Here is a 26,724-nt window from a genome sequence, read left to right on the forward strand (position 1 = left end):
ATATCGCTCTGGTTCCCACTTTAAGTAATGGTGTAACAAGAATTCTGTGTGTGTGTGTGTGTGTGTAAATATTATTCATGTGTGTAACCCTGTGACTGGGTCCCCTGAAGTTTTGTGAGGTTTTTTTAATGTTTTGTTTATTTTAAAAAAATTGTTTAATGTTTATTCAGTTTTGAGACAGAGAGACAGAGCGCGAGCAGGGGGTGGGGGGTGGGTGGAGACAGAGAGAGACGGAGACACAGAATCCAAAGTAGACTCCAGGCTTTGAGCTGTCAGCACAGCAGGGGAGGGGCAGAGAGAGAGAGGGGGAGGGACAGAGGATCCAAAGCGGGTTCTGAGATGAGAGCACAGAGCCAGATGCGGGGCTCAAATTCACAAACTGTGAGATCATGACCCAAGCAAAGGTCACTTAACCGGCTGAGCCACCCAGGTGCCTCTGGGTGTCTTTTGAGGAACTACAAGGAATGTAGGGACATTCTGTTGCGACAGAGGGCAGGGGGCTGGCCTTTTTCTCGCTGGTTCCCATCAGCCCTCAGTCAGGGGCTGCCAAGAGAGTGTGATGCCTTCCCACTTTCAGGTTGGAACACATACCAGTGTGAGTGGCCACGTGGGCTCCCCCAAGATCACTTCCTGCAGAAGCAGAGAAGCTCTGGGGTGAAGCATGAGATGAAAAGCACTTTTATAATTAATTCTTTATGAGTTTTTATGAATAATCTCAGATTATGCACAGCTGAAGCAAATAACAAAGAACAGGAGGTTGGTAGGGGAAGCAAACCCGAATGGAGTATAAGAGAAGGAAATACAAAAAAGAATGGAAAAAGAGGGCACCTGGCTGGCTCAGTCAGTAGAGGGCTCGACTCTTGATCTTGGGGTTGTGAGTTCAAGCCCCACGTAGGGTGTAGAGATTACTTAAAGATAAAACCTTAGGGGCGCCTGGGTGGCTCAGTCGGTTAAGCATCCGACTTCAGCTCAGGTCACAATCTCGAGGTCCGTGAGTTCGAGCCCCACGTCGGGCTCTGGGCTGATGGCTCAGAGCCTGGAGCCTGCTTCCGATTCTGTGTCTCCCTCTCTCTCTGCCCCTCCCCCGTTTATGCTCTGTCTCTCTGTCCCAAAAATAAATAAAATGTTAAAAAAAAAATTTTAGGGGCGCCTGGGTGGCGCAGTCGGTTGAGCGTCCGACTTCAGCCAGGTCACAATCTCGCGGTCCATGAGTTCGAGCCCCGCGTCAGGCTCTGGGCTGATGGCTCGGAGCCTGGAGCCTGTTTCCGATTCTGTGTCTCCCTCTCTCTCTGCCCCTCCCCCCGTTCATGCTCTGTCTCTCTCTGTCCCAAAAATAAATAAACATTGAAAAAAAAAATTAAAAAAAAAAATTTTTTAAGATAAAACCTTAAAAAAAATCTTAGCAGTATTGGGGAGGGGGTGGGGAGTGCATATTACCTTTAAAAGAATAAAAATTATAATGACAGCTGAATTTCCAATAGAAAGATCGGACCACAGAGAAAGTTATGGAATGATGTCTTCAAAGTGCCAAGGAGAAAATGCCAATCTAGAATTCTATACCCAGTAAAAATATATTTTAAAAATAAAAATGAGTGTGCCTGGGTGGCCCAGTGGATTAAATGTCTGACTTCGGCCTCAGGTCATGATCTTCTGGTTCATGGGTTCACGCCCCACATCAGGCTGCTGTCAGTGCCCCTTTCCACCCATGTTTATAGCAGCATAATTCACAATAGCCAAAAGTTGAAGACAACCCACCGGTCCGTAGATGGATGCAGGGATAACGCAATGTGATGTATCCATACAATAGAATATTATTCACCCATAAAAAAAGGTGCATGAGGCATTGACACAGGCTATGACACGGGTGGACCCTGAAAACATTATGTCAAATAAAAAAGCCAGACACAAAAGGACATGTATTATATGCTTCCAATTCTATGAGGTACTTAGAGTTTATTTTTGTTTATTTTGAGAGAGAGAGGATCCCAAGCAGGCTCATGAGCTATCAGCACAGAGCCCGATGCAGGGCTCAGACTCGTGAACTGTGAGATCATGACCCGAGCCAGAATCAAGAATCAGATGCTTAACCAACTGAGCCACCCAGGTGCCCCTCTATGAAGCACTTAGAACTGTCAGTCGTAGAGAGGGAAAGCAGATAGACGTTATTAAGGGCTGGAGGGAAAAGGAAGCAGGGAGAAAGCACTCAAATTGTGGCAAGTGACTGATGTCAGCCTTCTGTGACCATCTCAAGTGACCTCAAGGAAGAATCAAAAACAACTGGGGCACTCAGGTGACTCAGTCGGTTGAGCGTCCGACTTCGGCTCAGGTCACCATCTCTCGGGTTCGTGAGTTCGAGCCCCGTGTCGCCTGCTTCGGATTCTGTGTCTCCCTCTTTCTCTGCCCCTTCCCTGCTCGTGCTCTGTCCCTCTCCCTCTCTCAAAAAGAAATAAACATTAAAAAAAATTATTTTAAGAATTAAAAAAAAAAAAAGGAAGAGCTGAAAAACCGGTTAAGCAGAGGCACGCAAGCAATATTTTTAATCAGATAGGATAGATGCATAATGTATTGAGGTGACTTGAGGGTCTCTCTCCTGTCTCCGTGGAGATGTGGAGATGTAATTTTTACGCCGGAAACAAATTACACCTTGTGACGCTCAAGTATTTGGAGAACTGGTTGCAAACAAGGATACGCGTCTCCCTTTTGTTTATATGATCCCCAGCAGCTAACAAGCTTTGGAGGAGTTCTTTTAATGTTTATTTATTTTTGAGAGAGAGAGAGAGAAAGAGAGAGAGAGCGCGCGCACGTGCACGAGAGAGCGAGCGGGGGAGGGGCAGAGAGCGAGAGAGACACAGAATCTCGGAAGCAGGCTCCAGGCTCTGAGCTGCCCGCACAGAGCCCGACGCGGGGCCTGAACCCACAAACTGCGAGATCATGACCTGAGCTGAAGTCAGACGCTTAAGGGACAGAGCCCCCCAGGCGCCCCTGGAGCAGTCTTCAGAGCAACGGAGAAAACTGTCTCCCAGGCGGTGGTGAACAGAGGTCGGTTTTCTCTCAGTGGACAGGATACAGAATTTTAGCTTGGAAAGGTGAAAAAGTTCTGGAGACGGACGGTGGTGATGTTTGCACAACAGTGTGAATGTGCTGAATGCCACTGCACTGTACCCTTAACGATGGTTAAAGGGGACATGTCTGTTGCTGTATATTTTATCACAACAAAAACTTTGTCGCAGTGTAGGTGGGGGTGGAGGAAGATGCATAGAGCGCAGAGGATTTGGGGGGCAGTGAAAACACTGTATAAAAGTGGACACGGGTGGTTATACATTCGTCCAAATCCACAGAATATACAACATCAGGGGCACCTGACTGCTTTGGTTGTGATTTCGAACCCCACGTTGGGGGTAGAGATGACTTAAATAAAATATAAATAAAATAGCTTTAAAAAAAAAAAAAGAATATACAACACCAAGAGTGAACCCAAAGGTAAACTGTGTAATCACTTTGGTGATTACCCTGTATTCAATGTAGGTTCGTCTCTAGTTTAAAAAAAAAAAAAAAGTACGGGGCACACGGGTGGCTCAGTGAGTTAAGCAGCTGACTGTTGATCACAGCTCAGGTCTTGATCTCATGGTGGTGAGTTGGAACCCCGCATTGGGCTTCACGCCCAGCGTGAACAATAAATTAATTAAAATAATTAATAATTAATTAAAAATAAATTACTTAAAATTTAAGTGAAAAAAAGTAGCATTCTGGTGCTTAATGTTGATACGGGAGGAAACTGCATGTTTGGGGACAGGGGGCATATGGGAAATCTCTGTACCTTAGTTTTGTTGTAAACCTAATACTGCTTTAATAATAATAATAGTCTTTTTAAAATATATTTTTAAAAAATTTTGGGGCGCCTGGGTGGCGCAGTCGGTTAAGCGTCCGACTTCAGCCAGGTCACGATCTCGCGGTCCGTGAGTTCGAGCCCCGCGTCAGGCTCTGGGCTGATGGCTCAGAGCCTGGAGCCTGTTTCCGATTCTGTGTCTCCCTCTCTCTCTGCCCCTCCCCCGTTCATGCTCTGTCTCTCTCTGTCCCAAAAATAAATAAACGTTGAAAAAAAAAATTTTTTTTTTAAAAATTTTAAGGGTTATTTGAGAGAGAGAGACGGAGCACAAGCAGGGGAGGGGCAGAGAGAGGGAGACACAGAATCAGAAGCAGGCTCCAGGCTCCGAGCTGTCAGCGCAGAGCCGGAGGCGGGGCTCGAACTCAGGAATGGGGAGATCATGACCTGAGTCAAAGTCGACCGCTTAGCTTAACCACCTGAGCCCCCCCGGGCGCCCAGAAGTGTTGGTTTTTTTTAAAGTAATCTCTACACCCAATGTGGGACTTGAACTCACAACCCCAAGATCGAGAGTCGCGTGCTCCACGGACTGAGCCAACCGGGCGCCCCATGAAGTCTTTTTTCCAACACAAGTTTAGGGGCACCCAGCTGTCTCAGTCAGTGGAGCATTGGACTCTTGATCTCAGGGTTGTGAGTTCGAGACTGACCTTGGGTGGGCGATTACTTTTTAAAAGACGAGTTTAGGTACAGAGTAATAATAGGCAACGTAAGCTTTAGGGTAGAATTGCATTCCTAGAGAGGAGACATTTCATAAAAGGTTAATTGACTTGACTTTTAGAGGTTCCCTGCCCTTTCCTAGAGAGCCGGGGAACTGGCTGGGCTGGCCTCCGTCTTTGGGGGAGGGGAGGAGGGGTGGAGGGGTGGAGCAGGGGTGGAGGTGGGACGGGGAGGGGGCGGGAACGGGGCGGGGCTGGGGGGGGGCGGAATGTTAATCAGGCCTGGCTGGGGACCTTCCAAAAGAAATCCCCAGTCGGGGTTGAAGTTATTCCGCGGACGCTCTTCGCCGGCACCTGCAGGTCAGGTGACCCTCCAGTTTAAACAGATGTAGGTGATTTGTTGTTGTTGTTGTTGTTGTTGTTGTTGTTGTTGTTTTTAACAGGGTCGCGGGGAGCGGGGGCCGCGTCCTCGCCGGCTGCATTCAGGCAGCTGTTCTCTTTCCCTGGAATTGGGGATCGGAGGACGTTCTGGTTCCTCGCGGGAGGGTCGCCGGTTCAATCCCAGTAACGGTCAGCACAGTATTTTGTTACAACTGTTGGCGCAGACCTCGCAGGTCACAGGCTGGTCAACGCTCGCGGGGTGAGGAAGGCAGCGGAAGGAAAAGAAGGGGGAGGCCTGAGAGGGAAACTGAGGACCCCTCCTCCCGACCGTGTCCTCTTCCAGGGCAGAAAAAAGTCTTCCTTTCCTTGGGAATCGCCTCTCTTTCTGGACGCCTCTAAGGAGCAGAAGTGGCTGGGGAGACCCTGGGTGCGGGGGGTGGGGGGTGGGGTCCCAGGGTGGGGCTGGGGGGGCAAGTCCCGGGATCCCCTTCCTGCTGGCTCCTCCTTCCCCTGCTTCCACCCCTTAAACCGTCCATTTTGAGGAGCCGGGGTCCGGAAGTAGATACAAAAGGCCCGCGCAGGATGAATCTCTGTCGTCGATCCCTGTTGGGGGGGTGGGGGGGGGGGGTGGTGAGGGCGTGGTTTTTTATTTTATTTGTTTATTTAATTGTTCTTTTTGCAATCCCACCCCTCTCGTCTGCAGCCCTGCAACCCTCTATCCGGTGCAGGGGATGAGCTCTTGGGCTGCGCCACCCACCGACGCGTCCAGAAGCTGGTGCGGCAGGCATGGTGAGTGTGCCGGCTTGTCGCACGATCCACACCGCGGGCGGGACCGGGTCGGATTCCGGGGAGTCGGGGGCAGCTGTCTGCGGAAGCCTGATTGCCTCCGCCCTGGAGGAGAGGGGAAGCGGAGAGTGGCCCACGTGCTGAGCCCTAAAAGCCCCCGGGGAAGGGGCGGTCCCTCCACGCTGTGGTCCCTGGAGTGGGCAGAGGGATACCTGCGTGCAGCGTGGGGGGGGGGGGGGGGGCGGGGAGGGCAGGAGCGGGGGAGGGGGGCTGTTCAGACCCATTAAGTGTTGGAGTCCCTCAGCGATTAGGAAAATTCCGGGCACGTTCACATGGAGAGGGTGGCCATCGGGTTCTCCTCTACTAGAGAAAGGATTTCGGGGTCTGGGTTTGGTCCAGTGAGCACTTTCTTTCTTGGGGGGGGGGGGGACTGAGACCTCCGTAGAGAGCGTTTCTAAAAGAACACGTTGAAAGGAGTTCAAGTGAAGTCAGCATGGAACCCCATGGTCTGAACAAATTGCCTGTCCTTAGTCTCCTCCAGGAAGGTCTGGTTCACAGGAAGCTCAGCGCACAGGGAGGGGGGATGCGCTCTAGCTGCCAGACGCGGGGGTTTTCTTTCCCACCTGCTTCCCCGAGACGACCCCAAATTACACATTCTCTTTGTTCGTTTCTTTTCTCCCACTGTCCCAAACATTATAATGTGTCTGAGATCGCCAGGGACTCACCTGGAGCCCCCGTTGTAATGGTTTGTTGCAAGGAGAGAGATCGATCGCACCTGAGAGGAACCTGCGGAAGGAAGGGTTGGCGTTATTATAGGATCCCAAGGTTGGGGGGGGGGGGGGAGGTGGTAGTAATTCAGGGTAGGTGTATGTAAATGGACCCGGGCTTAGATAGGCTCAAACTGAGCCCAGTGTAAAGGAGTTATCTGGTCTGGACGTTCCCTTGGAAACTACAAGGTCAAGATAGATGGGGAATGTTGTGTCCCAAACCCCTTATCAGGAGTCCTGCCCCAGGTTGCAGATCGGAGGCGAGGCCGCTTCTCTGTCCCAGTGACTCAAGATCCCCCAGGCAAGAGTGGAATGTTCTCTTCTTACCGATATGATAGGATGTCAAATGGGCTACGAGTTTTAGAGGATAAAGTTTATCAGTGAGTTAGAAAACAGTTGAGTAAGGGTGGAGGGGGGGAGGGACAAAAGTCCTTTTGTCTTTGCTGCTGGTTTCATTCTTGTCTGATTGCAACTCTGGGGGACGGGACGAATGGCTGGGAGGCGGTTCATTCACAATGGCAGGGTTGCCTAAAAATCTCCTGTTTGCCCCAAGCACCTAATGACTTTATATTATTTGAGGGTCACAGTTCTGTTTTGTGAAAACCTGGGTTCGCGTAAACCCCAGAGTAGTGAATACAGGGGAACCCACGTAAACCGGTGACATTTTTGAGACCAACGTAGTATGGTTGCCTCTTTCTTAAACGGAATCAGTATATTTAAGAAGATGTGGGAATTCGGTTCGTGAGTTTGAGCCCGGCATCGGGCCCGTGCTGACAGCTCAGAGCCTGGAGCCTGCTTCGGATTCTGTGTCTGTCTCTCTCTCTCTCTCGCTCTCAAAAATAAATAAACATCTAAAAAAAAATTAGAAAGTTCTTTTGTACTAAGCTTTTCTTCCCCCTCTCTCGCTATTTAAAGATTTTATTTTTAAGCAACCTCTGCACCCAACACGGGGCTCGAACTCGCAACCCTGGGATCAAGAGTCGCGCGCTTTGCAAACAGCCAGCCGTGAGCCCCTGTACTACTAAGCTTTTTAAAGCCAAGAATGAGAGGTACCTGCCTGACTCAGTCAGCAGAGTGTGGGACTCTTGATCTCAGGATTGTGGGTTCGAGCCCCACGTTGGGGATAGAGATTACTTAAAATCTTTTCAAAAGTAAATAAAAATAAAATAAAAGCCAGGATGAATTGGCTGTAAGATTACATGGCAGAATAAATAAAATTAAGCTTTAACATATGAATTAAGTTTATGAAAAATTTCATAAAGGCAAGAGTACATAAAACTTAACAAGTAGAATTATTCTATTTTTTTTTGTTAGTTTTATTTTACTTTATTTTATTTTTTTTTCAACGTTTATTTATTTTTGGGACAGAGAGAGACAGAGCATGAACGGGCGAGGGGCAGAGAGAGAGGGAGACACAGAATCGGAAACAGGCTCCAGGCTCTGAGCCATCAGCCCAGAGCCCGACGCGGGGCTCGAACTCACGGACCGCGAGATCGTGACCTGGCTGAAGTCGGACGCTCAACCGACTGCGCCACCCAGGCGCCCCTATTTTACTTTATTTTAATTATTTTATTTTAGTTGTAGCCTCCATGCCCAACAGGGGACTTGAGCTTGGGACTCAGATTAAGAGTTGCACGCTCTACCGACTGAGCCAGCCAGATACCCCACAAATAGATTTTTAAAAAATTTTTTTTCAAGTTTTATTTATTTTTGAGAGAGAGAGCATGAGTTGGGGAGAGGCAGAGAGAGAGGGAGACACAGAATCTGAAGCAGGCTCCAGGCTCTAAGCTGTCAGCACAGAGTCCGACGCGGGGCTCGAACCCACAGACTGTGAGATCATGACCTGAGCCGAAGTCGGACACTTAACCGAGCCACCCAGGCTCCCCAGAATTTTAAAAATAATGTAATAAATAGGTCCTCAGGTTAAAGAATCAGACACTGCTGTTGGTTAGAGACCCTCCGCCCATCCCTGCCTGACCCCATTGCCCTGCTTCCTTCTGGGGTTAATCACCATCTTGAAATTCTTTTTTTTTTTTTTTTTCAACGTTTATTTATTTTTGAGACAGAGAGAGACAGAGCATGAACGGGGGAGGGGCAGAGAGAGAGGGAGACACAGAATCGGAAACAGGCTCCAGGCTCCGAGCCATCAGCCCAGAGCCCGACGCGGGGCTCGAACTCACAGACCGCGAGATCGTGACCTGGCTGAAGTCGGACGCTTAACCGACTGCGCCACCCAGGCGCCCCTTGAAATTCTTTTTAAGTTTATTTATTTTGAGAGAGAGCATGCCCTCGAGTGGGGGTGGGGCAGAGAGAGAGAGAGAATCCCAAGCAGATTCCGCGCTGTCAGCTGAGAGCCTGACTCGGGGCTCAAACCCACGAACCCTGAGACCGTGACCTGAGCCAAAACCAAGAGTTGAATGCTCAACCGACTGGGCCACCCAGGCGCCCCGCCATCTTGAATGTTCTGTCGATCATTCTTTCGGTCTTCCTTTTTTCCCCCGTTAAGTGTATATTTGAAGCATTTTCAGACCTGCGGTGAATGTATAGTAATAATAAAACAAATACCCATGGAAACGTAAAGATTTGCAGATTTGCTAGTATTTTGCTTTATTTGCTGTCTGTATATGAACACATGGTCGCATAAAGTCAGGTACGCAGGTTGCCCTGTTGGCTGTCTGTATGCGCGTGCGTGTTCACAGATGCTCGTGCACACTTTTTTTGTTTGTTTGTTTTTTGCTGAACCACCTGAGAGAGACTTTTAGATATCGCGACATCTCACCCCTTGCGCCTCAACACGTCTCCCCTGAAAACAGTGCAGTTCCCAGGTTTCTGCAGGGTGTCACTGAGTCCGCCCCTCTGTTGCTTAGGGATGCGGAACCGTCCCCACCTTGGCTGCTGCTCGGACAGAACTGCCGGGATCACTTTTGTCCAGGTGTCCTTCCTGCTTCTCACGCGGAAGAGTGTCCCCTGCCACTCGGCTGGTAAAGTGCAGGCTGCAGTCCAGCAAAATGGGCAACAAATGGGACCTTGTTAGAAATCCCACGCCCAGGCTCCTCCCCAGGCCTGGGGAACCCGATTCAGTTTCGAAAGGCAGTTCCACAATATAAATCTTGGAGTAGAATTATAGGTAGTAGATTTGGGACTGTCTGATTTTCTTTTTCTTTTTTAATTTTTTTTTAATGTTTATTTTTGAGACAGAGAGACAGAGCATGAACGGGGGAGGGTCAGAGAGAGGGAGACACAGAGTCTGAAACAGGCTCCGGGCTCTGAGCTGTCAGCACAGAGCCCGACGCGGGGCTCGAACTCACGGACCGAGAGATCATGACCTGAGCCGAAGTCGGACGCTTAACCGACTGAGCCACCCAGGCGCTCCTCTTTTTTTTTTTTTTTTAATTAAAAATGTTTAATATTTACTTTTGAGAGTTGGGTGGGGAAGGGAGGGGCACAGAGGATCCGAAGCAGGCTCCGCCCACCGTGACAGCACAGAGCGGGAAGCGGGGCTCGACCCCAGGAACCATGATTGTGACCTGAGCCAAAGTTGGACGCTTCACCAACTGAGCCACCTGGGTGCGCCAGGGCTATCAGGTTTTCTGTGTGAAAGAAATGTTTTTCACAATATGAGTGTAGCAGTTTGCATCCACACAACAGGTTTTTTGGTTTTGTTTTGTTTTGTTTTGTTGTTAGTAGGCTCCATGCCCAACATGGGGCTCGATCCCGTGACCTCAAGATCCGGAGTCGCATGCTCTACTGACTGAGCCAGCCAGGTGCCCCACACAACATATAAAAATTACAGTACACAGTGCGTATCACGTCGGGATCGGCGCTGACAGCGTGGAACCTGCTTGGGATTCTCTCCCTTTCTCTCTGCCCCTCCCCGCCCAAATAAACAAACATTAAAAAATATATACTAAGAAAGAAAAAGAAGAAAAATCGCACCCTCTCCCAACTGAGCCAGCCAGAAGCCACGTGACCTCTCCCTTTTGCAGTTGAAGCCAAAATCCAGAGTTGGGTCCTTAGCTGGCTGTGCCCCCCCCCCCAGGCACCCCCTGAGGGTTTTTGTTTTATTTTATTCTTATTTATTTAATTTTTTTTTTAAGAGAGATCACAAGCGGGGGAGGGGAGCAGAGGGAGCGAGAGAGGAGACAGAACCCCAAGCAGGCTCTGTCAGCCCAGAGCCCGACGCGGGGCTCAAACTCACGAACCAAGAGATCATGAGCTGAGCCGCAATCGAGAGTCTAATGCCTTCCCCGACTGAGCCACACAAGTGCCCCGAGAAGTGCTGTTTTATGGCCCCTTTGGTTTCCCCTTTTTGGGGATCATGATGAGTTCGCATGTTAGTAACGAGTCCGTTTCAATCAGTTGCACAGTTACATTCAGAATCTCCCAAACTGGGCCATTGGCAGACCCTTAACAGTCAACGTCTGTATTTCTTTTTTCTTTCTTTCTTTCTTTCTTTCTTTCTTTCTTTCTTTCTTTCTTTCTTTCTTTCTTTCTTTCTTTCCTTTCTTCCTTCCTTCCTTCCTTCCTTCCTTCCTTCCTTCCTTCCTTCCTTCCTTCCTTCCTTTCTTTTCAGCCTCTGTATTTCTTAACACAGTCTAAGGTGGCTTCTCCGCCTTCTGACAGCACAGGGTCCCTCAGACTCACCCTGTGGATTTTCTCTTCCTAAATCAGCCCATTTCTCAGGGCTTCCTGCTTATTTCTTCTGGGCGCTTTCTCTCCAGACATTTGCCAGGGAAGTGTGTGCGTGCGTGTGTGTGTGTGTGTGTGTGTGTGTGTGTGTGTGTGGTTCCTGCTGATACTTTATCCTAAAGTCGGCCACTTTTGAACTCTAAAAAAAATGTTTTTGGGGCGCCTGGGTGGCGCAGTCAGTTAAGCGTCCGACTTCAGCCAGGTCACGATCTCGCGGTCCGTGAGTTTGAGCCCCGCGTCGGGCTCTGGGCTGATGGCTCAGAGCCTGGAGCCTGTTTCCGATTCTGTGTCTCCCTCTCTCTCTGCCCCTCCCCCATTCATGCTCTGTCTCTCTCTGTCCCAAAAAATAAATAAATGTTGAAAAAAATTTAAAAAAAAATGTTTTTAAGTTTATTTATTTTAAGTAATCTTTTCCCCAAACGTGGGGCTCGAACTCACAACCTCCAGATCAAGAGTCACACGCTCTTCTGACTTTGAGCAAACCAGGCGCCCTGACTTTTTAATGTTTTTATTTATTTTTGAGAGAGAGAGAGGGAGACACAGAATCCGAAGCAGGCTCCGGGGCTCCGAGCTGTCAGCACAGAGCCCGACGCAGGACTTGAACTCGTGAACCGCGAGATCATGACCTGAGCCGAAGTCAGACGCCCAATCGACTGAGCCACCCAGGCGCACCCCCTGACTTCTTAAAATTTTAGATTTGAAATCTTTCTTCTCGGGCTAAAAACCTTGCTTCCTTATGAACACAGTCCCTTTGACTGATCCTGCAGTGCATATAAAGTATCTGTAAGAGAGCGCCTGAGTGGCTCAGTCGGTAAGCGTCTGACTTCGGCTCAGGCCATGATCTCACAGTTTGTGGGTTCGAGCCCCGCGTCGGGCTCTGTGCTGACAGCTCAGAGCCTGGAGCCTGTTTCGGATTCTGTGTCTCCCTCTCTCTGACCCTCCCCGTTCATGCTCTGTCTCTCTCTGCCTCAAAAATAAATAAATGTTAAAAAAAAATTAAAAAAAAAAAACAGGGTTTGGAGGCACCTGGGTGGCTCAGTCGGCTGTGTCCAACTCTCAGCTTCAGCTCAAGTCGTGATCCCAGGGTCATGGGATCGAGCCCCACATCGGGCTCTGAGCTGAGTGTGGCGCCTGCCTGGGATTCTCTCTCTCTCTCCCTCTGCCCCTCCCTCCCCCCCTCACACTCTCTCTCTCTTTCCCTTAAATTGTGTGTGTGTCTGTATATATATACAGACCACAGGATATCACTTTACATCCATGGATAAGAGATCTCACTCATTTTTTTTAAAGTGTTTGTTTATTTTTGAGAGAGAGAGAGAGAGAGAGAGAGAGACACAGCCCGAGTGGGAGAGGGGCAGAGAGAGAGGGACACACAGAAGCCAAAGCCGAACTCTCAGCACAGAGCCTGATGTGGGGCTCGAACTCACGAACCCTGAGATCGTGAACTGAGCCAAAATGAAGTCAGATGCTTAGCTAACTGAGTCACCCAGGCGCCCGGGGAGGTGGGCTAGCTTAATATACGACTGGCAAACGCCTTTCCTTGGCCCGCCTTTGTTGCAGACAACCCACCCCAGTCTCCACTTCTGAAGAATATCGTGTGACATTCTTCCCCTCCGTGTGTCTGTGCCCAGATTTCCTCTTCTTGTGAGACCTCGGTCGATTGGAATAGGGCCCACCTACTCCAGCGTGACCTCCTGGTACCCCTTGCGAATCCGCAAATGCCTCATTTCCAAATCGGGGTCACATTCATAGGTACTGGGGGGCGGGGGGGTCAGGACTTCGGCCTGTCCTTGGGAAGGGTCGCGACTCCGCCGGTAACAGCGCCCCAAATGGGCGTGTTGTTTTAGGACGCCGTGACCTTCACAGACGTGGCCGTGAATTTCACCAAGGAGGAATGGGCCCTGCTGGACCCCGCGCAGAGAAATCTCTACAGAGACGTGATGCTGGAGAACTGTAGGAACCTGGCCTCCGTGGGTGAGGATGCTTCCCTCCCTCGGCTTACCCGTGGCCGGGCCCAACGCGAGTCTGGCCCTTCCTGAGTTCCCGGAGGGGAGCTGAGAAACGGGGCCAGGACCGTTAAGCAGGGCGCTGCGGCCCCTGCCCCCCCGGGGGTGGACGCAGGGTTTGACCCCATGAGAGGGGAACTCTGTCCGTTGCGGTTCATTTGTATTCGCTTCATGATTAACAGCCCTCGGGGGATCCTTAGGTGGGTGAACACGGAGCGCAGAGGGTGTTAGCGCATGCGTGAGGGAAGCGGAGGGACCGCTTAGGTGCGGCAGAGTCATACTTGCTTGGCTTCAGAACCCCTGCTTCAGGGAGTTTCTGTTTCTGGCACCGCTATCTACCCCCCCCCCCACACACACCCCGTGACCAGGATCTCAGGGAGGCACCCCCTAGTCTGGTCTCCCATTTGGGCGAGCAAGGAGCAGGTCTGGGAATGGTGCAGGGGGGTAAGTTTACCCCTGCACCTGGACCTGCTCGCCAGGCAGATAGGAATCCTCACAAGGAAGGATTTTACAAGGTGGAATTTATTTTTCTTTTGCTTATTGGGGAGAGAGACCCAGTGCGAGCGGGGGAGGGGCAGAGAGAGAGGGAGACCGGGAATCCGAAGCAGGCTCCAGGCTCCGAGCTGCCATCACCCCAGAAGGAGACCTTCTGGGCCACGAAGCGGTCACTCCCTTACTCTCGCCTCCAGCCCTGGGCGACCACTAAGCTGCTTTCTGTCTCTATAGATTGACCTACGCTAGATATTTCATATACGTGGAATGAGACAAAACGTGGTCGTCCGTGTCTGCCTTCCTTCACTTGACACGATGCTTTTGAGGTTCAGCCCTCTTGCCATCAGCTATCCGCGCATCACCCCTTTTTATGGCTGAGTCCTATTCCGCTGTGTGGCCAGACTATATTTTGTTTCTTCGGCTCAGGTCACGATCTCATGGTTCATGGGTTTGAGCCCCGCAGCGGGCTCTGTGGGGCTTGGGATATTCTCTCTCTCTCTCTCTCTCCCCCTCCCTCTCTGCCCTTCCCCCGTTCTCTCTCTCTCAAACAAAATTTTAAAAATTAAGAATAATAAAAAGAAAGAGGGGCGCCTGGGTGGCTCAGTCAGTTGAGCGTCCGACTTCAGCTCAGGTCATGATCTCACAGTCCGTGAGTTCAAGCCCCGCATCGGGCTCTGTGCTGATAGCTCAGAGCCTGAGCCTGGAGCCTGCTTCAGATTCTGTGTCTCGCTCTCTCTCTGACCCTCCCCCGTTCATGCTCTGTCTCTCTCTGTCTCAAAAATAAATAAACATTAAAAAAAATTAAAAAAAAAAAAGAAAGAATCCATTTCATCTGGGAGGCAAGCAAAGACTCTAAGACGCATCAGAATCGTCCAGGCTTTTATTCTTTCTTTTTGTCCCAAAGACCTGTGCCCCTTTAAAGTCACACACGGACTCTGACTTAGTCCGTCCGGGCGGACACCATACCATGTTCCAGGTGGCTTTCACACATTTGTCTCTTCACTGAGAAGTCCAAGGTCAAGGTGCCAGTGGGTTTGGTTCCCAGCCAGGCCTCTCTTCCTGGTTTGCAGACGGCCGCCTTCCTGCTGTGTCCTCACGTGCTAGAGAGACAGCGAGCTCCGTTCTGCTTTTGTAAGGACACCAGTCCCATCGTGGGGGCCCCACCGTCACATTCTCATCTAGACCTGATTACCTCCCAGAGGCCCCACCTGCAAATCCCCTCATCACATGGGGGATGAGGGCTTCAACGTAATGGATTTCTGGGCGACACAAAAACAGTCCGTGGCAGACTCTTTGTCCGGTTCTCTTCCATGAGGCTACACCTTCCTGACGACTCCTTTCCTCGATCCCTGAACAAGCATTTCGTAGCAGGTCCCGTCCACACAGCACCCGTCCTCACTGCAGTCGAGCTCCCGGCACGGCCCAAATCCCTGATGTCTTTCCGCTCTCTTGCTCACTCTTCCTTCCCTCTCGTGCAGAGTGACCGTTCGACAAGAAACCCACCTGGGCACTTCCCTGTCTTATCCTCCCCAACCCATCCCCAACCCACCTTAGCTCTCAACAAAGAACTTGACTTTTGTGCACTTTATTTCAGACTCGCTGAATCAACGTAAGACCCAAAACTCAACCCCCCGGCAGGACATTCTCGCCGAGAAGACCCCTCGGGGAGCGAACAGAGTGTGTGCCGTGAGCCGCAGTTCCCGGCCCTCCCCGCGGGGAAAAGACTGGAAATGCCACGAGATGGGGGAGCCGCCCAAGCAAAGGGACCGAAAGTGGCAGCAAGCTGCGGGCATTCACAGGAAGGGCGAGTCTCCGGTCAGAATCTGTGAATATCGCGAAACGAAAGACGATCCTAAACCAGGCTCCAAGCTTGTGCCTTCCCAGAGAGATGCCGCAAGAAACCGTATCCCAAACTGGGGCTCAGATATCCTGAAACAAAATCCTGTCCTAACCAGTAATCAAAAGATCTATAAAAACTACGGATATGACAGACTCTTATGGCAAAGCATTGTCTTGATCCCATTTGTGAGGAGTCAGACGGGGCCGGAGTCAAACGTGTGGCCTCACGATTACAACAATGTGCTTCACAGCCATAATAACATTCGCATGGGGACGGACGTTCATGAATGGGATCCATTTGGAAAAGCCTTTGGTGAAGACGTCTGCCTCAACGTATGCAGGTCTCACGTTACAGAGAAAACCTACGCGTCCGATCCGTGTGGAATCACCTTCCGAGATAGCTCGATCCATGAGGCACAGAGGCAATCCTGTATGGCAGAGGCAAATCATGAGACTAAGCAAGATGAGAAATCCTTTGCCCACCCTGCAAATTCTGACTCACGCAAGGAGACTAAGCCCGGAGGGGGGAAATACAAATGTCAAGAATGTAGGAAATCTTACCTGTATCAGTCGTCCCTCGTGAGACACATGGAAATTCACACCGGAGAAAAACCCTACGAATGCCAGACATGTGGGAAAGCCTTTAAATATTCCTTACACCTTAACAAACACTTGCAAAAGCACATTATCAAGAAGCCCTATAAATGTGGGCGATGTGGGGAGACCTTCAATGAGTTCTCAAAGCTTACCGAACATAGAAGGGTTCATATCGTAGAAAAACCCTATAAATGCGAGGAATGTGGGAAAGCCTTCATCAGTTCTCACAGATTTAAAAACCACCTAAAAACTCACAGTTGACGGGCACTTGGCTAGCCCATTCAGAAGAGCGCGATCTCAAAGTCACGCTTTCAAGCTCCACGTGGGCTGTGGAGATTGCCTAAATAAATAAACTTGAAAAAAAATACAAAACGAAACTCACAGTTGAGAGGGGTCCTGCGAATGAAAGGAACGTGGGAGAAGTTTCATTAGTTTTCTCGAAATAATGAGCACATGAGGACGTTTTGGGAGGGAGCTCGAGTCTTCCCTGAACGACAGAAATGTGAGAACCCAACACCCTGACATATTCACACCCTATGTAGGTAAGGTCTCTGGAAAGTTTGTCATCTTTTTTCATCTTTGCTAGACGTTTCCCCTTGCACTGGAGACACGCCCTATGAATCTAAGGAATCTGGAAAAACCTTCAAGGTTGTCTCAATGTAATCCTTGCACGAATTCACACTTTGGAGACTCGTCGTGGGAGTAAGGAACATGAGAAACACCTCTTTAAACATTCGTCCCTTAAGTTACCCAAGAGACTACATCCTGGAGATGATTCTCAGATTGCAATAGATCCAGGAAAGTCTCCCCGCTCCCAAGGCACAGATGAATACATAGTAGGAGAGAAACACAGTAAATGCTAGGATTGCTGCCACTGCCTTGCCTCATCCTTCATCTGGGACCAAAATTCATTGCTTTCCAGTTTTGGTTCTCTAATAAAATCCTCCGAGATGATGAATATACTCTCTGTGCCTTTTCAGCTCTGAATTTTCAATATGTAGTAGCTTTATTAGTATTTACACATGGGTGTTCTCACCAACACGAGGCCCTGTTTGAGCCTCATTTATCTTTTGATTTTTTTTTAATACTTATTTCTAAGAGAGAGAGAGAGAGGGAGACAGAGAATCCCAAGCAGGCTCCAGGCTCCGAGCTGTCAGCACAGAGCCTGACGCGGGGCTCAAACTCATGGACCTCAAGACCATGACCTGAGCCAAAGCCGGACACTTAACCAACTGAAGCACCCAGGCGCCCCTGAGCCTCCTTTAATTCAAGTTGGGGTTTGGTGTGCTCTGGGATAACATTTTTTTTTTTGTCAGTTGGTTGTTATTGGTCATGATTTGACTGCATTATGGTCCGAGTATGTGGTCTTTATGATGCTGCTGTGGGACACGTGTTCTGATGTTCATTTCAGTCCCATGGGGCTGACTTCCATCAACTGCCTGGCCACGTGCATTCTTCTCATCCTCTTTAGTAAGTATAAGGGTCCATAGACTTGTTTTTGCAGAGTTAGCCCCGTTGAAGGTTTGTAAATGCATTTTCTACATTTTCTCATAACAGATAGTGGGTAGATCTTGCAACCCTGACAGAATTCACTGGCTTGGATTCCTAGAAAGCTGTACGAAAGACGAGAGTGTCATTTTGTCTTAACTAAGTTCCTGTTGCTCTCTTTCCTAGCTGCTCTCTGGAGACTGGGTGAAATTCCCTGAATTAGCACAAGCAACTTTAGGATCATTGAAATGAAGGTCATGGTCCCAATAACACAACCTTCAAAACACAAGAGTCCTCACTCCCCTGGACATGTTTTTGGGTGTCTGTGGCTGCAACAGACTGTGTGGCTAGACTAAGTAGATGAAGCAAGCCCCTGATTTGATTAAGGAGCATTTTAAGGGAGATTTTTTTAAACACGGAATTTCTTTGGTGTTGGGTGGGATCAGGGTTCAGTACCTGTCTGAATGGTCAAGATTCTCGACTGTTTCACATTCTCTTACTAACAAAATTTTTGATTCTTGATCTGTTACTGAGTAAGCTTGTAATACAATACCTCATTAGAGAAGTGTATTCTCAAAGTCTTTTAAAGTTTTTTAAAATGTTCATTTAATTTTGGGGAGAGAGAGAGACAGTGAGCATGAGTGTGGGAGGGGCACAGAGAAAGGGAGACACAGAATCCGAAGCAGGCTTCAGGCTCCTAGCTGTCAGCACAGAGCCCGATGCAGGGCTCAAACTCATGGACCTCGAGATCATGACCTGAGCCAAAGCCAGACACTTAACCAGCTGAGCCTCCCAGGTGCCCTGATGGAAGTCTTACAGCTTTGTCAATTCTTGCTTAATGTATTTGTAGACAATGTTATTAGATGCATAGGAGTTTGGGCATTTTCTTTATTACAGGTGAGTTTTTTGCTTCCTGTATGTTTTAACCATCTTTTCTACTAACACTTTATTTTTGTTCATTCATATATTAAGGGAAAGCCCCTTACTATGTGGAAGACTTTACATATATCACTCCATTTATCACTCACCACCACTCCACAAATAAATGCTTATCTCCTTCTTATAACTGAGGAAACTGAAGCACAGAAGTTAAGGAAACTTGCTGATGTTAAACAGCTTCCTTTGAGTTTCAAGGCAGTGGGTGTTTTCATGGTCAAGTTCAGGCTTTCACACATGTATTAGTTTCCTGTTGTTGTTACAACAAATTATCACAAATATAGGGACTTTAGACAACCCAAATCTCTCATGTTACATTGCTGGCAGTCAGAAGTCCAGAATGGGTCTCGCTGGGTGAAAATCAACATGTCCGCAGGACTATATTTTCTGGAAGCTCTAGGGGAAAGTTTATGTTCTTGCCTTCTCCAGCTTTTAGAGGCCACCCACATTCCTTCGTTGATGGCCCCTTCTCCATCTAAACCAGCAACAGGGGTTGAATTCTCACATCACATCCCTCTGACTCATGATTCTAAGAGTCCTTCCTCTTTCATTTATAGGGACACCTGTGACTACATTGGGCCCATCCAGATAGCCCAGAATCATCTCCCATCTCAGATCAACTTATTAGCAACTCTGAATTCCATCTGTGACCTTAATTCCCTTTTGCTATATAGGATAACATATGCACAGGCTCTGGATATTAGCACATACACATCTTTGGGGGCCATTTTCTGTCTACCACAGTAACTTATGAAATTATCAAGCTTATTAACTGACTGAAAGAAAACCTTCAAACCTTAAAGTTATTCTGGCCTTTGAGACTGTGCTGTTCATCACAGATATTTTCCTGAGCATCTCCTTGAGGCCAAGGACTGTGGAAGACTCTGGGTCTCTATCGGGTCAGCAAATTTTTTCCATGGAGAGCCAAAGAGGAAACATCTTAGGCTCTGTGGGCCAGGTTGTCCCTGTCTCCACTGCCCAGCTCTTCCATTGTCTCATAAAGCAGCCGTAGACCGTACATAACAAATGGATGCGGCTGTGTCATTTCTGGACACAAACTTTGAATTTCACATACTTTTCCCATATCACAAAATAGTCTTTTGATTATTTTTTGTTTCCAATTTAAGTTTTGTTTTTATTTAAGTAATCTCTCCACCCAACACGGGGCTTGAACTCACAATCCCACAATCAAGAGTCACATGCTCTACCGCCAGCCAGGTGCCCCCCAAAACATAAAAGCATTCTTGGCTCACGGGCCTGATTTGGGCAACAGGCTGTAATTTGCTGGCCACTGGTCTAAAGGAAAGAACAAAACAAGCTTTTATCTCATGCTTTCTTGTGGATAAGACATATATAGAGGCATGGCTCTCTATCCTGATGTTTTTATTTTTCTTCTCAATTTTTTTAAAAATTGGAAAATATGGCGACCCAAATTCTACAGAGATGGATAGATACAGTTCAAAGTCAGTCAGGGCGCCTTGGTGGTTCAGTCGCTTTCGTGTCTGACTACAGCTCAGGTCATGATCTCATGGTTCAAGGGTTCAAGCCCGACAGCAGGCTCTCTGCTGTCAGCACGGAGCCCGCTTTGGATCCTGTCTCCTGCTCTCTCTGCCCTTCCCCCACCTGCGCTCACTCTGTCTCTCAAAAATAAAACAAAAAAAAATTCTTTGAAATAAATGTCTTTAACCAATTTGTAAATAAATACGTACATACATACATAAATAGAAGTCGATAAAGAGATCCCCACATACCATCCAGGCCCATCACAAATTTATTTTGAATTTTTTGTGTGTGTGTTTACTGCCCCTGCATAAATTCCCAAATCTATTTTCTGGTTTTAGCAGTCAATATTGCTGCGTTGCACCGGATGCACGTGTCCAACCGAAAAGCATTTCAGACAGGAGATGAATTGGATGATTCCATTCGTATGAAATTTCCAGAAGAAGCAAATCTGGAGAGACAAGATCGCCCCAGCGGGAGGTGGGGCAGGAAGCTGACCGCAGGCTGGCAAGAGGGAAACTTCGGGGACGGAGGCAATGATCCAAGACTGGGCTGTGGTGATGATTGTAGGACTCTGTAACTTTGTGAAAAGTCACTGCATGTTCACTGACAATGAGTGGCTTCTACGATCCGTAAATTACCCGAGACGGCAAGAAAGGGGGAAAGGAGACGGAAAAAGGAACATCAAAGGCCTTCTTGGGTGCCCACAGCTGCGGGGTGCCCAAAAGCTCTGCGAAGTTCAGCTCCGGGTGTTTGGGGAGGGCCTGGGGGCGGGGGCGGCCTGTGGATGAAAGCGCGCTTGGCCCTCCCCCCCACCCCCAAGCCCCACCGCCTGCGTCTGTCGCCCACCGATTTGTCCTCGGATCACCAATGGGTGCATTCAGTCTCTCCCTGTCGGCCCCAGACCAGGCTGAGGGGGCTGGAGCCACTGTTACCCCCCAGGGAGCACCGTGCGGAGAGAAAGTATCCTGGCTGGGAGTCAATCCCTGAACTCAACTCCAGGGAAAGGCGAGGAAGGGTGTGGCTTTGGGGATTCCTCCTGCCTCCCCATTGCCTACGTCCTCGGGTTCCTACAGGTGCAACATGAGAATTTGTAACCATTGGTTTCACAAAAATCCTAGGGCTCCTAAGTGCTTTGCGGACACGAACTCGTTTCATGCTCACGCCAACCCTGTGCGGTGGGTGCTATCTTCCCACTTTATAGCAGAGAAAACTGAGGCACAGAGAGGCTAAGCCAGCTGCCCAAGGTCACACAGCCAGCTGTCCGGCACCACAATTGCCTCTAAGCCCTAGGCGGGGAGGCGTCCCTGCAGTGGCGGGGTCGCCACTGTGGCTTCTTGTCTGTCCTCCCCACTGGGATGTGAGCTCTGGGAGCAGCGACCCCGTCTGGGGCACAGAGAGGCATCGGCTGAACACTGCGGAATAAGAAGGGAGGGGTGGGGCTCAGGATGGCCGCATCCCTTGCCGGCCTCCCAAGCCCTCCCACCGCGCTCTGCTCGGGGAGCTGTCTTCGTGGCGGGGCCTCCAGTCCCAGCGAACGGATCCTCTGGGCGACGCTGGACCAGAAGGAAACCCGGGCCTGGGAGGTCGGACCGAGCCGAGCCCTCTCGCGGCGGGACACGGGCGCCACCTGGCGGCGGAGTCCCGCCAACGCAGCGCCGCCGAGAGACGGGGGTTCGCTCTGGGCGAGGCTCTCAGAACGTTCCCGGCGGTGGTCCGGAAAGCAGTGTGAAGCTGGGAACCGTCTATTGGCTTCCAGGCCTTTCTGACCGTGATGCACAGCAAGAAATCATCTCACATCACCATAGTTTCGGGAAATGCCACCCTGTACGGCATGATTTTTTTTATTCTACTCTATTCCTGTTTTGAAATGCCGGTCCGGTCCCCTTGAACTGATTTACTCTCTAATAAATCTCCGCTGGTAATCAGGATAGAGTTATCCATGGCCTCGATTATCCTCAGGTGTTTTCTTTTTCTTTCCAGCTGACAAAGGTTGCGATGGAGAAAGTGTTCGCACCCGGACCACTCCCCAGCAGTCGTCTCTCGCCACGTCCCCAGGGAGTCCCCTGCCAGCCCCGATTCAGGATACACTGGGCTCAGAGAGGCTAAGACACTTGTCCAAGGCCACACAGGTTATATGCAGCATGGCTAGTGTCTGCCTCACTCCTGGAGGATAGAAATCACCAAGTGCTCCAAATATCAGTGCTATGAAGCACATTTTAGTTCAGTCCTTTCTCCGTTTTTGCCAAGAAGATTGTGCTGCGCCGGCCTGCTGGGGTTTTGATGCTTTTTAATATAGATTAATGACATTCCAGAGCTCATGCTTAAAAATGCGAGTCGTCAGGGGGAGCCTGGGTGGCTCAGTCAGTTGAGCGTCCGACTGCAGCTCAGGTCATGATCTCCCGGTTCGTGGGTTCGAGCCCCACGTCAGGCTCTGTGCTGACAGCTCGGAGCCTGGAGCCTGCTTCGGATTCGGTGTCTCCCTCTCTCTCCGCCGCTCCCCTGCTCATGCTGTCTCTCTCTCTCTCTCTCTCAGGAATAAATATTAAAAAATCAAAAAATAAACAGGCTCAAACAGGGCCTCGTGTTGGTGAGAACACCCGTGTGTAAATACTAACAAAGCTACTACATATTGAAAATTCAGAGCTGGAAAGGCACACAGAGAGCATATTCATCATCTCGGAGGATTTTATTAGAGAACCAAAACTGGAAAGCAATGAATTTTGGTCCCAGATGAAGGATGAGGCAAGGCAGTGGCAGCAATCCTAGCATTTACTGTGTTTCTCTCCTACTATGTATTCATCTGTGCCTTGGAAGCGGGGAGACTTTCCTGGACCTATTACAATCTTAGAATCATCTCCACGATGTAGCCTCTTGGGTAACTTAAGGGGCGAATGCTTAAAGAGGCGTTTCTCATGTTCCTTACTCCCACGAGTCTCTCCCATCTCTCTGCCCCAACCCCGCTCGCGCAAACTCTTTCTCTCCCTCTCAAAACAAATAAAAACATTGCAATTTAAATTTTTATCACAGTTTGTTGATTCATGGGAATGCAAGCTGGTGCAGCCACTCTGGAAAACAGTATGGAGGTTCCTCAAAAAACTAAAAATAGAACCACCCTACGACCCAGCCATCGCACTACTAGGCATTTATCCAAGGGATACAGGGGTGCTGTTTCGAAGGGACACATTCACCCCAATGTTTATAGCAGCACTATCGACAATGGCCAAAGTATGGAAAGAGCCCAAATGTCCGTCAATGGATGAATGCGTAAAGAAGATGTGGTCTATATATCCAATGGAGTATTACTCGGCAATCAAAAAGAATGAAATCTTGCCATTTGCAACTACGTGGATGGAACTGGAGGGTATTATGCTGAGTGAAATTAGTCAGAGAAAGACAAACATCATATGACTTCACTCATATGAGGACTTTGAGACAAAACAGATGAACATAAGGGAAGGGAAGCAAAAATAATATAAAAACAGGGGGACAAAACAGAAGAGACTCATAAGTAGGGAGAACAAACTGAGGGTTCCTGGAGGGGTTGTGGGAGGGGGGATGGGCTAAATGGGGGAGGGGCATTAAGGAACCTACTCCCGAAATCAATGTTGCACTCTATGCTAATTTGGATGTAAATTTAAAAAAAAAAAAGGGGGCGCCTGGGTGGCGCAGTCGGTTAAGCGTCCGACTTCAGCCAGGTCACGATCTCGCAGTCCGGGAGTTCGAGCCCCGTGTCGGGCTCTGAGCTGATGGCTTGGAGCCTGGAGCCTGTTTCCGATTCTGTGTCTCCCTCTCACTCTGCCCCTCCCCCGTTCATGCTCTGTCTCTCTCTGTCCCAAAAATAAATAAACGTTGAAAAAAAAAAAAAAAGTTTGTTGATTCAGAAAGGAAGTAATATTCTTCCTAGAGTTGCCTAGTAAACATACTCCCTTGCTATTCAAATGTGCATGCAGCTGTTGAGATCCTTGTAATTCTTGTACCTAAAATTCTGTACCTGGAATTAATCGCTTGTCCAGTGAAATAATTGGACAATCAAAGGTGGAGAAGCTAGCTGTGATCGCTAGTGGGGTTATGATGACCTCTGACCTCCAGAAGGTCAACCAGGTCTGTCTTAAATGGACAGGGCTCGACATCACTGGCTTGACGCTTAAAAAAAATATTTTTTTAAGATGGGGATATGTTAATGCAGGGGACACCTGGGTGGCTCAGTGGGTTGAGCGTCTGACTCTCAATTTCAGCTCAGGTCACGATCTCTCGGTTTGTGAGTTCACACCCCGCGTTGGGCTCCATGCCGACGGTATAGAGCCTGCTTGGAATTCTCGCGTTCTCCCTCAAAAAATAAGTAAATAAATACATACACAAATACATACATAAATCTTGCAGTGTAAATAAACAAATACAGTCTTGCAGTGAAAATACGCATCTTATAGTTCAGTTGATAGAATTTCACGGGGAGAGAACACACGATTTGTCACTCCAGGTAACCTGTACTGGAAAGGGTGTGCACAAAAGCTCAGAAGTGCAACTAAAGTGTTTTGCTCTTAAAATTGACCCTGCGATGCTGTGTGTGTGTGTGTGTGTGTGTGTGTGTGTGTGTGTGTGTGTGACAGTAACCTACGTGATTGCAGCATCACAGAGCATCCACGAGTTCAGGAATGTCACCGGTGAAATACGCAGCTGGTCATTCATGCTCCCGGGGCAAGGTCAAAGCCAATGTTGATTGGCACATTCTGTTCTGGGGGATTTTGTGTGTGTGTGTGTGGTTCTCTTAAGATTTTTAAGTGATCGCTACACCCAACATGGGGCTCGAACCTACAACCCTGCATGTTCCATTAACTGAGCCAACCAGGTGACCCAACTGGCACATTTTGGACAATTACTGAAGCCAAGGCCAAACTCCGATGTGCCCCAATGTTGCTCCCCAACTCCCCGCCCAAGGCATTTAGAGCTTCCACATAAAAAAAAGTGGGAAACCACACCTTCTTTTCCAGCTCAAGACCCAGGTCCCAGATAACTCTTTGCAGCAAAAAGCTCCTGAAAACCTCTGTGATCAAGCAAAGGAGGAAACATGGGGTCTCCTGTATTAGGATTTATTTATTTACTTATTTACTTTTTTGCTGTCAAAATTTGAAGGCAACTTCCACTTTGTTCTAAGTTTATTTATTTTCAGGGGGGAGAGGGGCAGAGAGAGGGAGAGAGAGAATCCCAAGCAGGATCCTCACCGTCAATGCAGAGCCCATCGTGGGGCTCGGACCCACGAACCATGAGATCATGACCTGAGCCGAAATCCGAGAGTTGGGCACTCAACCAACTGAGCCCCCAGTGCCCCGAGTTGTTAAATATTTACCGACGGGTAGGCCTCACCAGGTTATAGGGCAGGATGTTGGGAGGGGAAGACTGGATTATCTGAACAAATGAGAAACTATGCCAATTTTAATCTTCAGTCTGGATTTAGATTAAATTTAGACAGGGCATTCAGCAGGACTCAACGGCCAGAAAGAGTGACCCGTGGTGTTCTAACCCTCTCCTTCCCAAACCACCTCCCCAACCCCAGCAGGAAGGGAGACAGTCTGCTCGATCTCTGGGGCCATGCAGCAGGCATTAGGGCTGTCCACAAATATTCTTCTCTCTCTCTCTCCTTCCAGACACATGGACAGATTGCATTTCCATGGACAGATTGAAGTTCCACATCATCGGGGGCGCCTGGGTGGCTCCGTCGGTTAAGCGTCCGACTTCGGCTCAGGTCATGATCTCACAGCTCGTGGGTTTGAGCCCCACATCGGGCTCTGTGCTGACAGCTCAGGGCCTGGAGCCTGCTTCCGACTCTGTGTCTCCCTCTCTCTCTAACCCTCACCCACTCATGCTTGCTCTCTCTCTGTCTCTAACCCTGTCTCTCAAAACTTAACAAACATTAAGAAAAAAAAAATTCTTGAAGTCACACATCATGACATGACCTACTTGGGTCAATAAATGCAAGTCCAGTGACACGGATCATATCCACACGGAAGCTGTAAGAACTTTGTCAGCCTAGGGGGCCCCTGGGTGGCTCAGTCGTTTGGGCATCCGACTTCGGCTCAGGTCACGATCTCACGGTCCATGAGTTCGAGCCCCGCGTCGGGCTCTGTGCTGACAGCTCAGAGCCTGGAGCCTGTTTCAGATTCTGTGTCTCCCTCTCTCTCTGACCTTCCCCCATTCATGCTCTGTCTCTCTCTGTCTCAAAAATGAATAAACATTAAAAAAAAAAAAAAAAGAACTTTGTCAGCCTTACCACTTTCTCTGTTTCCCACGGCCAAAGAATTAGCAACACTCCAGGCGGATGCTGTGCCACCGGCCTGGGTCACAAAGGTGACGCAGAGGAGAGCCCTTAGGGGACCCACATAAGACCAGGAACACCAGCAAGTAATAAGCCTTTGCAGTATAAGGCCACTGAGATCCTGGGGGGGTGTTCGTTACTGAGGCATAACCCAGCCCATCCTGACTGATACACCCCAGTTCTCAGTAGAGCCTGAAATGTGGAGGTCTCAAAAATAAATAAATAGACAGATAGGTTAAATAAATAAATAAATAAATAAATAAATAAATAAATAAATAAGAATGAATTGCAGGGAGTAGGGACAAAGGTCATACATTTCCCCCTGGGCCAGAGGTAAAGGGAACCGCCATGTGTCCAGCCTGGTCGCCCACATATACACCTGTAACTGGGC

The 26,724-nt window shown here is 49.0% G+C and overlaps 1 protein-coding gene across 4 annotated transcripts; it reads left to right on the top strand.

Annotated features, from left to right (window-relative positions):
• The first annotated feature begins 4,849 nt into the window (after positions 1–4,849).
• ZNF114 (zinc finger protein 114) lies at positions 4,850–17,054 on the top strand. Of its 4 annotated transcripts, none has more exons than XM_086690267.1 (5): positions 4,850–4,927; positions 5,624–5,709; positions 12,794–12,914; positions 13,010–13,136; positions 15,255–17,054. In XM_086690267.1, the coding sequence occupies exons 4-5, from the start codon at positions 13,103–13,105 to the stop codon at positions 16,355–16,357; spliced, it is 1,137 nt and encodes a 378-aa protein (XP_086546393.1). In that variant the 5' UTR covers positions 4,850–4,927; positions 5,624–5,709; positions 12,794–12,914; positions 13,010–13,102; the 3' UTR covers positions 16,358–17,054. The 4 variants fall into 4 exon arrangements, with proteins under 4 accessions (XP_086546393.1, XP_086546390.1, XP_086546391.1 ...); XM_086690265.1 differs by lacking the exon at positions 4,850–4,927 and adding an exon at positions 4,939–5,179; XM_086690264.1 differs by lacking the exon at positions 12,794–12,914 and having other exon boundaries at positions 4,851–4,927.
• Positions 17,055–26,724: the final 9,670 nt, after the last annotated feature.

Source organism: Puma concolor, chromosome E2, assembly GCF_028749965.1.
Source record: "Puma concolor isolate L17-30 chromosome E2, mPumCon1.1.hap2, whole genome shotgun sequence".
NCBI lineage: Eukaryota > Metazoa > Chordata > Mammalia > Carnivora > Felidae > Puma > Puma concolor.